General features: G+C 46.5%; 1 protein-coding gene across 2 annotated transcripts in view; it reads left to right on the forward strand.

The window, feature by feature from the left end:
• The window catches only part of TGM5 (transglutaminase 5), a 35,226-nt gene extending 22,888 nt beyond the window's left edge, over nucleotides 1-12,338 (forward strand). For both annotated transcript variants that reach the window (XM_074393766.1, XM_003928943.3), the window contains exons 7-13: nucleotides 3,435-3,570; nucleotides 5,152-5,255; nucleotides 5,362-5,601; nucleotides 8,537-8,905; nucleotides 9,392-9,552; nucleotides 10,637-10,770; nucleotides 10,989-12,338. In XM_074393766.1, coding sequence (XP_074249867.1) covers nucleotides 3,435-3,570; nucleotides 5,152-5,255; nucleotides 5,362-5,601; nucleotides 8,537-8,905; nucleotides 9,392-9,552; nucleotides 10,637-10,770; nucleotides 10,989-11,142 — 1,298 coding nt within the window. In that variant the 3' untranslated portion in view covers nucleotides 11,143-12,338. The remainder of the gene's footprint in view (nucleotides 1-3,434; nucleotides 3,571-5,151; nucleotides 5,256-5,361; nucleotides 5,602-8,536; nucleotides 8,906-9,391; nucleotides 9,553-10,636; nucleotides 10,771-10,988) is intronic.
• The last annotated feature ends 1,609 nt before the right edge of the window (nucleotides 12,339-13,947 follow it).

A 13,947-nucleotide genomic window follows, 5' to 3' on the forward strand; every position in this document is an offset into this window, starting at 1 on the left:
TACTGTTTTAATCTCTGCCTCTTGGGCTCTAGGGGTTTGGCTGGGTCTTGTCCAAAAGTTGTTTCTAGCTATCACAGAAACTCCAGTTACCTTCTCTACCACTTTTTCTCCCTTTTATTTCCTTTCTTTCCTCCTTGGGATGTTTAGGGTTAACTATATTCCTCATTTCATGGCACTTAGCATAATTGGTTTGCTCAGGCCCCTCTTTGTAAAGGGGCCCTCTTATTAAAATTAATCAATTAATGTCTCCCTTTTATCTCATAGCCTACTTCCATTCACCTCCCTGCATGATAGATAAACATTTTAATGTGTTTAATATGTAGCATTGTAGTTCGATGTGTTTTCACAAAAAAAAATAATATTATTGGCCAGGTGTGGTGGCTCATGCCTGTAATCCCAGTACTTTGGGAGGCTGAGGTGGGCAGATCATGAGGTCAGGAGATCGAGACCATCCTGACCAACATGGTGAAACTCTGTCTCTACTAAAATACAAAAAAAAATTAGCCGAGTTTGGTGGAGTGTGCCTGTAGTACCAGCTTTTCAGGAGACTGAGGGAGAGGAATCACTTGAACCCAGGAGGTGGAGGTTGCAGTGAGCCGAGATTGCACCCACTGCACTTCAGCCTGGCAACAGAGCCAGACTCCATCTCAAAAAAAAAAAAAAAAAAAATCATATTATTATCTTTGTGCAGTATTTTATTCAGTATAGCTTTGGTTTTATATATTGTATTTTTCTTTTATATGTATATAGTTTTATTTTTCTTTTTTAAAGGCTAGTCAAGTGAAGCAGTGGGAGTGGAAAAGAAACAAAGAAATCTGTATCTGGTTGTGATGAATTAGTGATAAACACCACTGCACTTGGACCAGCGTGTATTTTTCATCTTTAGAAGTTCCACTGGGTCTTTTTTTTTTAACCTTCCGTTTTTCTTCTCATTATGTTCATGTTTTTCTATACTCCCTCTTGAGCATTTTGAGCATATTTATAATATTTAAAATAGCTCTCTGAGGTCCTTGTCTGCTTTTTTTTGAGGTCGGCTTTTTAAAAAAATAATTTCAAAATTAGCTGGGCATGGTGGCACGTGCCTGTGATCCCAGCTACTCAGGAGGCTGAGGCAGGAGAATTGCCTGAACCTGGGAGGCGGAGGTTGCGGTGAGCCGAGATCGCGCCATTGCACTCCAGCCTGGGTAACGAGCGAAACTCTGCCTCAAAAAATATATAAATAAATGAAAATAATTTCAACTTTTGTTTTAGATTCAGGAATACCTGTGCAGGTTTGTTACATGGGTATATTATCTGATGCTGAGGTTTGGAGTATGAATGATTCATCACTCAGTGCTAATTTCATTATCTCTGGCATTTCTGGATCTGGTTCTATTAATTAATTTTTCTCCTGGCTATGAGCCATATTTTCATGTTTCTTTGCATGCTTGCTCATTTTTTTATTGTGTTATGTTGTTGAGAACTGGATTTTGTTTTATTTCTTTAAAGGACTTTGTGTGGTACAGCAATAAATTCCTTGCAGATCGATTTGAGCTCTTGGAGATTTGTTTTTAAGCTTTGTTATGATGACTCCGGAGCAATCTTGACTCTAAGCTTAATTTAGTCCCACTGCTAAGTCATGCCTCTTCTGAAGACTCTTATCAAACGCCTTATGTATTATGAAGCCTCTCCACTCTATTGCTTTATCTCCCTCCCTGCCCTCCTCCTTGGCAAATTTTCTTGTTACTGTGAGTGTCATCCACCCTCCTGACTGTACTTTTAGCATAAATGTGTCCCTGCAATGCTGCTGTCTTTCCTCACTGCTATCTCAGGGTCCTTCAGTGACAGCTTTTCAATCTTCAGCCTCACCTCTGCAGCTGTCCTGTTTCACCTCCACCTACAACCCACTTGTCAGCTCTGCCCATTCCCTGCCCTAGTTCTTCAGCCCTGTTCAGACCTGCCACGTGACGGAAAGCTCAAGGCTCCCTTTGGGTTTCTCTCCTCCCTTTTCTGGTCACATCCAGGGGCCTTTCCCTACCCTGGCCTGGAGAGACTGTGTGCCAAAGTACAGAATAAGAAGAGTGTGAGCTAAAATCTATACGCAATTTAATGTTTAAAGTAAAAATTATAAATTTTTAAAAAATGACCGTAGTGTGTGTAAGAATCCTTAGAAAGAACCATATTTTTGACTCAGTCATTTTAACCCTGAGAATCTGACCCTGGGGAGGGAGATATTGATCTACAAAGCTATTTATTACAGTATTGACAATGGGGAAAATTGAAAACCAGCTAAATGTTTCAAAATAATCATCACTAAAATCTTGCTTTTGGCAAATATTTGATAATACAGGAAAATGTTTGGGATGTAAAATTAGGTGAAAACATGAAAATGCTGAACTGTATACATACTAGTGAGAGCTGGATTTCGTACTGACTGTAAGCTTAGCAGTAAAACCAGGATCTGAGTGACGGCTCTGCCTCTTACAAGCTGTGTGACCTTGGTCAAGGTAGCAAACTTTCTTAGCCTCTGATTCTTTGTCTTCAAAATGGAGATAATAATAGTAAGCAGCATGTAGTGTTGTCCTGAGGATGTGTGTGAAATGTTTAGCACTATGCCCAGCTGGTACATACTGTTATTGTCATTATTAAATTGAGTGGGCTGTCATTGCTGGACTTGAAGGGACAGGGATCCCCAGAGCATTTTGTGATGGGATTTTCCTGTTCTTAAAAGAGCACAGAATGGGGGAGATATGGCAGAAGATAAAGAAAGGAAGTTGGCTGGCAAATAGAATGTGTGGCCCCCAGGAATAGAAATAATACTCTACCTTCTTTCCAGAATTTCCCTACCAGGTAGAAACTCTCACTTTTCTAAGCTCTTGTTACATAGCTTTCTTTTCTTCTTGGCTTTATCTGTGATGCTTCTTTTTGACTTTATCTGTGATGCTTTCCTAGAGAGGCTTCCAAGATCATATACCCAGGAAAAAGGGGGAATCCAAGCCACAGAACTTTTTGCTTAAGAATCTGATGGTCTCAAGCAATAATCCTAACCATAGAAAGGAATAGAATTCCAGCTTTCGCTTGAAGATGGAGACTTAAGGCCAGAATAGAAATGCAGTTGAGTCAGACCTTTGAGTTTTGCCAAAGGATAGGCATGCTTGTCCCACCCTCATGGCATAAGCAGGAGAACTCACAGCTTGCTAGGCTTTCTGTTGGCTTGGACAGTGCTTATCTGAGCTGCCAGCAACCCAATCTTTCCGTAGAATCTCTCTCATGAGCTCCAGAAGTGGGGAAGGAAGTTGGAAATAAATATCACTATTCCAGTGCTCCAGATAGCTCCGGCATGGTCCTGCAGATGGCAAATGAAAGATTTCCCCAGGTCCAGGGCCCTAAGTCCAGGAATACACAGGTCCTGAATCCACAGCTCACAGGTGATTTTTTCTCTGCCCTTTTTGCAGTGATGAGGTGTTTGGGGATCCCCACCCGTGTGATCACCAACTTTGACTCTGGCCACGACACAGATGGAAACCTGATCATAGATGAGTATTATGACAACACAGGCAGGATTTTGGGGAATAAGAAGGATACTATCTGGTGAGAAACAACCTCTCAACCTATTTCTAGGGCCACACATCAGAGCTAAGCCCCATGGCAGGAAGAAGGGCAGGACGATGTCCATGAGCCTTCTCCCCTTCACCTCCTGCACCCCACCCCAAATCTGCCAAGGCTGCCCATACCCCTCTTGCCAATCTTCAGCTGAGAGACAGCTGAGCAAAGCCCATCTAGGGTTTAGGAGTCTCGCACCGTGAGAGTGTCCTGCCCTGTGTTAAGGTTTTCATCTTTGTCACCTCCTTCACAGAACCTCCTGGTTCTGTAGGGCCTAGAGAAAATTTCCCCACTGCCCTCTGAAGATTTGTTTAAAAAAAAAAATCAACTCACTAAATCAGATCAATAGGAGAAAAGGTATATGCATTTATAAACATGTACACTGGAGCCTTCAGAATCCAAAGATACAGGGGAAATTGTCCATTTTTATGCTTAGTCTAACAGAGTATGGACAGCCATGTAGAAATATGCTTGGACAAATGGTATGACCTAATGCTAATAGACTGAGTGGGGAAACCCAGCCCTGTCTGTCTACATTCTGCTTGGCCTCTCTGAGCATGTGTTCCTTCCCAGTATGGGGCAGAACCCTCTCTGGAATGAGGGTCTTATAACCTACAGTCGAACAAGGTAGATCAGATAAATTTCTTATGCCCAGTTTTTATACAAAAAGGCAGAGGGAAGGTTAGGGTAATATTTTTAGGTTTTAAGACTCACTTTGGGGAAAATGGGTTCTGGTTTCCGTCATCTTCCCACCTTCGGGAAGAGAGATTTTAGTTTCTATGGCTAGCCATGGGGGTAAGTGAGACTGAGAGGCATAAAGACAGGAAGAGGTCCAAAAAAACCACTTCTGCTTCTGATACTTTTATTTTGGGGTATTGTTTCCTGAGTCCCAACAGTTCTGATCACAGGACGGCCTTACCTCTGAACACAAAGACCACAAGTGCCTCTGTGAGTCAGCAACACACACAAGAAAGGGTCCATGAAGTCTGTTTTGTGAGACAGTGAAGGATTTTTAACTTCAGTGGACTCTGGAAGACTTTGCTTTCTGTTCACAAGCTGAGTCTGCAGAAGGAAACTCTTTTCTGGGAGGCAAACAGAGGCCCACGAGAGGAAGCTCTGTCACTATTCAGTCAGAGCTTTCACTTAAAAAAATTAATTAACTTTTTTTTTGAAACAAGGTCTGGCTTTGCTGCCCAGGCTGAAGTGCAGTGGTATGATCAAGGTCAATGCAGCCTTGATCTCCCAGGCTCAAGTGATCCTCCACCTCAGCCTCCCAAGTAATTGGGACTATAGGCATGTGCCATGATGCCTAGCTAATTTTTTTTTTTTTTGACACAAGGTCTTGCTTTATTGCCCAGGTTAATCTTGAACTCCTGAGTTCAAGCAATGTTCTCACCTCAGACTCCCAAAGTGCTAAGATTATAGGCAGGAGCCACCGAGCCTGGCTACCCACAGAGGTTTCAAGCCCTGTGTGTGCTAAGTCTGTACAGTTCACTTGGTCATCCATCCCTTTCCTTGTTCTAGAAAGACCAATCAATACTACATCTCCCTTGGCTCTGTTTGACACAGGAACTTCCATGTCTGGAATGAGTGCTGGATGGCCCGGAAGGATCTCCCCCCTGGATATGGAGGCTGGCAGGTACTGGACGCCACACCTCAGGAGACTAGCAACGGTGAGGCTCTCCAGAAGAAAGGCAGGACCCACTCCCATGAAAAGTGCCCCACCCCTGCCCAGCCCTGCAACAAATGGCCCACCGAGGCTCCCCTGTTCTCCTTCAGGCCTCTACTGCTGTGGCCCTGCCTCTGTCAGAGCCATCAAAGAAGGAGAAGTGGACCTGAACTACGACACACCCTTTGTGTTTTCCATGGTGAATGCTGACTGCATGTCCTGGCTCGTCCAGGGAGGGAAGGAGCAGAAGCTTCACCAGGACACGAGTTCTGTTGGCAATTTTATCAGCACAAAGAGCATCCAGAGTGATGAGCGGGATGACATCACGGAGAACTACAAGTATGAAGAAGGTATGACTAAGCCAGGCCTACAAAGAGCCCCAGCCCTCTGGGAACCTTCCCCTATCCTAGAGAGTCAGAGAGCATCTGTGGGGCAGGACCCAGCCCCACTGTCTCCTCAGCTCTTCAGTTTTGAGGCCCCAGTTGGGGTGGCCCCACGGCCTCACTTCCTCATGCCACCTCCACCCCACATCCTGCAGGTCAGCGAGCTCCCACCACAGGTACTCACATGGACTGGAGAGCCTCAACAGAATATGAATCCTTCACCCCTGCTTCTCCCCCCAAAATCAGCCTCCCATTGAAGATGGCAGGGAATTTAGTAAACACTCTGTCATTCATTTATTTTATTTAGGGTATTGTTTAATTCATTGTGTTTCATTGAGTCTTTGGAGGACAGACTGAGGTGAGGCCGGATGTTCACTCCCACCTTCTCCCTGTGGAGCCACAGGGCCAGAAGCTGACTCTGAGGTGACAGCCCTGGCAGCAGGGCCACAGGGGAGGCTATGTTGGTCAGGTATAGATGAATGCCTAGAAATTGAGAACGGCCAGTCACTGGGTTCAACCACCAGGGAGCAAGGCAAAAATATCCAGTCCATGAAGGCTAGAGGCAGGGTGAGGGCCAGAGCTGGGATCTGGCTGGGGAGGATCTAGGCAGGCACAAGGCAGGGTGGGTAGAGAGTGGTGGGGAGGGCCGATCAGTTGCTGGGAGTACTGGTAAGTGGGTGTCTGTGGTTCATCTACATGGGCCTCAGGGACAGACGGATGGAGGCTCCAGAATTCCCTGCCTGGAAAGAGGATCCGCAGTAGGGGATGAGTGTTGAACACAGCCCAACAGTGGCATCACCACCCACTTCCTGGGGACTCTGGCCTCATCTTGGCTGGGTTGCCCTGGAAATGGATCCTGAGGCAAGGATTCAAATACAAGTGGTTTATTTATGAGGCAATCCTGGAAATCCTGGTAGCAGAGTGAGGAAGCGAGACAGGAAAGGGAAGGAAGTGGATGTAGAGTACATTTTCAAGCCTGTTAGCACAATGGACAGCTGGCTGGGAGCTCTGGGAGTGAGGCTGCCAGGGAAAATACAGGACGAACAATGCTTTAGTGTGAGTATGTCCCAGGCCAGGAGCTATAGCTTATACCTGCAATCCCAACACTTTGGAAGGCTGAGATGGGAGGATCGCTTTAGCATAGGAATTCGAGACTGCAGTGAGTTATGATGTTACTGCTGTATTCCAGCCTGGGCAACAGAGTAGAACCCATTTCTTAAAAGAAAAAAGAAAAAGTCCCAAATTATTTGTTATTTATTTGAAATTCAAAATAAATTACCTCGTAATTGTTTGCTAAATCTGGCAACCCTGTCACTGATTCAGTGTGAAGTGTAGAACAACACTGCAGATTTATTGCAGCAGAGAGGCACAGGAGCTAGGGTATTTATCCATCAACTTCTGTCGATCATGAGTTGAGGGCTGTTCCTGGGGGATGTAAATTCTGTAGCACTTCTGGCCCACCCCATGCCTGAGCTGAGTCTGCTCAGGTGACAGAGAGTCTCAGACCGAGTTGCAGGGGATGCAATTTGAAAGTAGGGCTTGTGGGCACTGAAATGGCAAATACAAAGGGAATATGGGCAGGGCTTTAACAGCATTTGATAGAGAGGCCCATAGGGTCCCATGTGGACTCAGGGGGATTGGAGCCATATCCTGGTGGGCCTGAGTGTCCTACTCAGATGTTCCTTGGGCCAGTCTCCTTCCATCCAGCCGGACAGGGTCTGGGGTTGCACAGACCACAAATGTGCTAAATTGGATTCCCATCTCTTTGGGCCCACTCTTTTTTTTTTTTTTTTTTTTTTTTTTGAGATGGAGTCTCAGAGTCTGCAACCTCTGTTTCCCAGGTTCAAGCAATTCTCCTGTCTCCTACCTCCTGAGTAGCTGGGATTACAGGTACCTGCCACCATGCCTGGCTAATTTTTTTTTTTGTATTTTTAGTAGAAATAGGGTTTCACCATGTTGGTCAGACTGGTATCAAACTCCTGACTTCAGGTGATCCACCCCACCTTGGCCTCCCAAAGTGCTGGGATTACAGGTGTGAGTCACCGTGCTCAGCCTGTTGGCCCACTCTCACTGAAGTAAATGTCTCCAGATTCTCTTTTGTCTGGAACCGGGTTTAGAAAGACCCCCAGAGCAAGGGGACGAAAGTGGCCTCTGCCTAAGGATGTTGTGGCAAATGCATTGAAGGGGTAGAGCTGGTCCCTGGGGACAGTAAGTACTCAACAAAGGCAGCTTCTGGAATTATAAGGAAGGCAGGGGCGAGTACTCCTCCACATGTGACCCACAGGGACCCCTGAGATAGAGCAGGGAACCTGGGGCCACTCTGGGAACTCTGCATGCCTAGACTTCCTCTCATATTTATATACTTATTTGCTGCACTTCTCCGTTCCTCAGCTTCCAGGAATTAGTCTCTCCCTGACCAATAATCTGGCTCCAGAACAGGAAATCACACCATCCCCTGATGTCTTTAAGAGATTTCTTTCTCTGCATTTGTGGGCCTTTGTTTTTCCCTTGAGGACATCAGGATAGGATCAAGTGGCCACAAGCACAGGTTTTAGAGTTGGGCACGTTTGGTTTCCACCTGGGCTCTGCTCCTTGTTAGTCGTGTGACTTGGGCAGGTGGCGTGACTTCTTTTAGCCTCCTTTTCTTTATCTCTGAATGGAAGAAGAATAAGAAGAAGAATGATAATGGTAATACACCTTGCTTGTGGTTGATATAGGAAGAAGGGTGTGAAGTACCCAAAAGAGCCTGCCTGGGAAAGCTCACAAGGAGGGGAGGAAATGCTTGTTACTGGGAATGAAGGCTTGAAGTTGTTGGTGGAGATACTGGGTGAGGGATGGCATTCAGCCTCAGCCTACCCGGATCGGCCTGGCTCACAGCTAGTGCTGTGCTCTCTCCCATCAGGTTCCCTCCAGGAGAGACAGGTGTTTCTGAAGGCTCTGCAGAAGCTGAAGGCTAGAAGGTTCCATGGCTCCCGAAGAGGAGCAGAGTTACAACCTTCCAGGTCCACACCACTGAGCCAGGACAGCCCTCGGAGCCTAGATGTGCCTTCCCTTCGACCCAGTGATGTGGTCCAGGTCTCCCTGAAATTCAAGATGCTTGACCCACCCAACATGGGCCAGGATATATCCTTTGCTCTGCTGGCCCTCAACATGTCCTCCCAGTTCAAGGACCTCAAAGTGAACCTGAGTGCCCAGTCTCTGCTGCATGATGGCAACCCCCTGCCCCCATTCTGGCAAGATGTAGCGTTCATCACACTCTCTCCTCAAGAAGGTACACACATGCACAGATTTTGTACGCAGAGTCGGTTTTGGCAATGTCAGTGGGGTTGAGCCAGCCAACAGGGTTCTGGGATCAGACCCCTGAGACCCTGTTATTCCTACTGTCCTCTCCGGTATAGACTCCCCCTCCTTCCCTCTTCTCTTTCCTTCTCCCTTCCTTCCTAGTATCTCCTTCTCTTCTCTCCCTCCTTTCTCTTTCTCCTCCTTTCCATCCCAATAAAAGTAGCTGATTTTGCAGGAAAAGCCTGAGATTTGGAGTCTTTGAGACCTTGGTTGGCTCCTCAGCTCTCCCATTTCCTAGCAGAATGGCCTTGGGCTGCCATTTTGGCTCTTTACAGCTCATTTCCTCATCTGAAAAGCTACCACCTGCTTCTCTGGGACTGGGTACATGTTGATTCCCTCTTCTCTGTGGAAGAGGGCCTCAGGTCTGGCTGATTTTTTCAGCTATTCTCACCCAATCCTTGTGTTCTCTCTTTAGCAAAGGCCTACCCCTGCAAAATCTCCTATTCCCAGTACAGCCAGTACCTGTCAACAGACAAGCTGATCCGCATCAGCGCCTTGGGTGAAGAGAAAAGCAGTCCCAAGAAAATCCTGGTGAACAAGATCGTCACCTTATCTTACCCGAGCATCACGATTAATGTAGGCAGGACTCCTACAAATGGCTTGTGGGGTCCCTTGGGTCCGGTGGGGAGGGGGTGAAACCCTGTGAGAGGGCAGCCTAGGCCTGCTTAGGAGAGCATCCCCTCCTTCCTTTGCCTCTTCTGGTGTTCCGGGGGAGGGGGATGTTCGTCTGAAAGGGCTTCATCCTCTTGTACCACCCACTAGAGGCTTTATGGATGGATACTTGAGCAGGTGCCATGGACAATGGGAGAGCCCCCTCTTGTGCCACTCCTGCTGTTGGCCTTCCCCATGGGTCAACATAGGGAAAGTGAACCCAGATGGGAGGGTCTCTGGTCGGGGGAGAGCCTTGTCTGAAGGTTAGTTCAGACTTGATTTGCCAGTTTTTGGCTGTGAATCCTTGGACAAGCCCTTGGGCCTCTGTTTCTTGAGCTGTCAGAGAGGGAATTAGATTAGATGGCCTCTGAGGACCCCTCCTGCTCTGACATTCTGTGGTCTTCCAAGTGGGAAGATTTGAAGGGCTCCCTTCCTTCCCATGCTTTCTCCCCAAGGCCAACCAACCTCCTAGACCCTGTCAAGTAAGCCCATGGAGTCCCCTCCAGTGGGGAAACACGAAGGTTTGGGCTTTTATGGCATCTTAGCAAAGAAGCAATATGTTTTTACAGAAGTGACAAGAGAAAGGGAAAGGACCAAGAGTCTCGAGGGGTGGCAAACTGTGGGAAGGCAAATACATGGGAAACTCATGGTAGATAAAGCTTACTTAAGCAGTTTCCTGTGGTGTAGATTCCTCTTGTGCCCACTTCAGCCTCAGGCCCATAAGGGTCTAAAGTCATCTCTGTTGATCAGCCTTTGCCCTTCCTGGTAGAGAGGGGAGGGGGGACACCTTTGCAAATTTATGTCCTGCTTTTAGGCAAATAAGGAGAAACCAGAGAGCTTTTCTTGCATCTGCTTCTTCTCAATTGTCTTCGGCTCAAAGTAATTCTTATGCCAAAGTGGTATATTTGGGAGTGGCATATTCTGCCACCCTACAGAACAGTGCCCTTTATAAATGTCTGGTGAGCTGGGGAATAACGAATAATTCTCCTTTCCCTCCTGGTCTGTTTAGGTTCTAGGAGCAGCCATTGTGAACCAGCCACTCTCCATACAGGTGATATTTGCAAACCCCCTCTCAGAACAGGTTGAGGGTTGTGTGCTGACTGTGGAAGGAAGTGGCCTCTTCAAGAAACAGCAGAAAATCCTGTGAGTGCTGCAAGTGCTCAACCTTCTCTTCTGTTTCCCTCCCCCGCTCCGAGATTAGCTCTATCCTTATCCTTGGACACCGGCTCCTAGGCCAGGTCTACAACACTGGGGAAGGGAAAGTAGAAGCACTCCCTTCCACTCAGGAAGTTGGGTGGAAAAAGGCTCCAGGGTCATCATCATGCCTATGGTTTTCTGACATACTCCATTCTCTGTTGCAGCCTTGGAGTTCTCAAACCTCAACACCGAGCAAGTGTCATTCTGGAGACTGTCCCCTTCAAGAGTGGCCAAAGGCAGATCCAAGCTAATATGAGGAGCAACAAGTTTAAGGATATCAAGGGGTACAGGAACGTATATGTAAACTTTGCGTTATAAATTCCGGAACAATGTGCTGGATGTGTGAAGTTCAAGCTTCAGGAAAAGGAGCAAGTTCAAATGCAAACTGTACCATTCCCTACCACAACAGAGACTTCACAGGGCTCCAGTGAGAGCAGCAGAGGGGGACACCATGAATGGACATTTTCTTAGACCATTTGCACAGCTATCCTGGACTCTGTTCAGGGCCCAGGGATTCCACCTTGTCCCATCCAGAGAGTCCAGGGATTTCACGGTCTCCTATCCAGAAGTGTGTTTTGGCACAGAGGTCAAATGATACTGGTAGGACTTGGCCATGACTTACTGCCTGCTAGATATCCAGGAAAGAAAAAGACAGGCTGAACAGCTGACTGTCCTTTTGTTGTTGCAATAGCTAATTCCCTAATATGAACAAACTTCAGACCTTGCTCTCCTTTGCCCCATGTAATCACTTTCCTGTTCCCTGGATGCTGGAGCATGCTATTCATTCATTCAAAAAATATTGAGTGCCTAGCACATGTCAGAAATGGTTCTGAGTGGAGGGGCAAAAAGTAAACAAAGTAAAGTCCCTGCCCTCATGGAGCTTACATTTCTAGTGGAGGCAGGGGAGGTAGACAACACGTCAACAACTAAGTGAGTTACTCACAGGTGGTGTATCAGTCAGGATCCAGCCAGAAAAACAAAAACCTCACAGGTGTTTCTACATACTACCTACCATCTTTTGTCTTTGGGGGAAAAAAAAAAAAAAAAGCCTGGGAGACCTTTCACCCTTGGCCTTCCTTTGAATCCTTTCCCACATCACATCCAAGAGGTCCATCAGTCCTAACAGTACCAGCCTATTCACTCAAAGCCCACCGACACACTGCGGTCCTGGATGGCCTTGTGTTGGCTGGGGAGATAAAGCCGGCTGAATGACACAATGACACCCACAATTTGGGTGGGGGATGGAAGAGTCTCAAGAATTTTCTATTAGTTGCAGCCAGCCTGTGTTTATGGTCATGCAAACTCCACTCTTTCTGGCTCCTACTGAACACAAAACAATTCTTATCATTGTCTCCTCTGAGACGCCCCTGCTTTCTTGTGGCACCGCACAAAGTTCTGCACAAAGAAAGGCATGATGCACTTGCTCTCTCGGTACTGGCTACGTGACAGAGACAGCTGTCCTATTAAATACACACACAATAAATAAAGAAGATAAAGATTTCCAGTATGTATAAACCAAAGGGTATGTGTAGTTAATCAGAGGGATAGAACGGCATGTGGTGGGAATTAGGGAAATAGTCCTGTGAGACAGTGGGCTGAGAACGAGGAGCTAGTGGCAGGGAGCTGGAAGTATCTTAAAATTATTTCATTTTATAATTATTACCTGACAATCATGAGAGATAGTTTAAGGAAAACACCATAGAGAGAAACATCTTAGACACAATGACCTCTGAAGCACATGGAAGATTTCAGGTCCTGCAACCCAGGACTCTTTAATGAGTCCGGTTGTTAACACCACATTCATTAATTCTTTCATTCAACAAAGATTTACTGAGCTTCTACTAAGGGATCAGGCCCTGAGCCAGGTCGGCCCTGAGGACACAAGAAGGACCAGGGTCTGCACTCAAGGAGCTCAAGTCGAAGCAGTAAACCCAGGGTGTTGTGGGAACACAAGGAGGGTCAACTAGTCCAGCCTTGGGATTTGGGTTCAAGGAAGGCTTTCTGGAAGAAGTGGTATTTAAGTGGAATCCTAAAAGCTAGTGGTTGGTCAAAGACTAGGAGTTGGAAGGAGAGGGGGTGGAGTAAAGAAGCCAGGAGCTGCAAGTCATTCAGATGGCCAGAGGTCAGAGTGGGAGGGAGCAAGGAGCAGGAAAGAAATGAGGCAGGAGCCAGTGGGTGAGGAGCTTCAGGCATCTGCCTTCTCTAAGTCTTGGATCACAGTCACTTCCTGCAGTGTCAGTGCTGAGAGTTGATCCTACTTTGCAGAGCTGAGCAGACTTCATGTGATTTAAGAAGCACTTAAAGGACAAATAGTTCTCCACCCCTGTCTGCCGTAGGAGCTTGCAATTCCCATCAGTTACTTCTTTGAGTGCAAAGGCTTTCCTTAAATGCAAAGGTTGTGTTTCATCCATTCATTTAACAGTTTTTGAGTTGCTAATATGCTGAATGTTCTAAGTGTAGCAAAAAGACCCATAAACAGGGCAAACAAGGTTGTCCCCAACCCATTTCCAATGGACAACCTCATAATCCCTCATCCCTCAACCCCAGTGGAACTCAGTATAATTTTCTTCTGACAACACTCAGCTCAACTGCAGGCCAAAAAGGGTTTTTGGAGGAATTTATTTTCCCTTATTGTGTGTAGCCTTGGTGGATCTGCCAGCAAAGAAGCGTTGCTCGCCCATAGCCAAGAAGTGGGCATGTGACTTATACTGGAACAATCAGACACTTCTCCCAGGACTTTGACTGCAGAGTAAAGTGGGTTAGAGAAGGGAGAAACGTGGAGTCCATCCATCTTGGCAGCAGAGACTCTGAGACAGACCAAGCTCTGTTCCTGCTGCCTAGACCTTCGAGCTGCCCTGGAGTCCATCCTTCTCCTAGTCCTGAGTCTGGTTCTCCTATTCCCCATCAACCTAGGAGCTCCCTCACACTCTTGGTTTTTTTGTCAACCAAAACTCACTTTGTCTTTGCTTGCATTCAAAGAACTTTAATTCAGAGAAATTGGGTAATTTGTTTAAAACCACACAGCAAAGTCTGTCTGATTCCAAATTCCCGTCATGTCACACTGCCCAGTACTCTCAGAGATCTGTCCTCAGTTCATCTTTAGGTATCTTTGTTAGTGTCATA

The sequence above is a fragment of the Saimiri boliviensis genome, chromosome 2 (assembly GCF_048565385.1).
Source record: "Saimiri boliviensis isolate mSaiBol1 chromosome 2, mSaiBol1.pri, whole genome shotgun sequence".
In the NCBI taxonomy this organism is placed as follows: Eukaryota; Metazoa; Chordata; class Mammalia; order Primates; family Cebidae; genus Saimiri; species Saimiri boliviensis.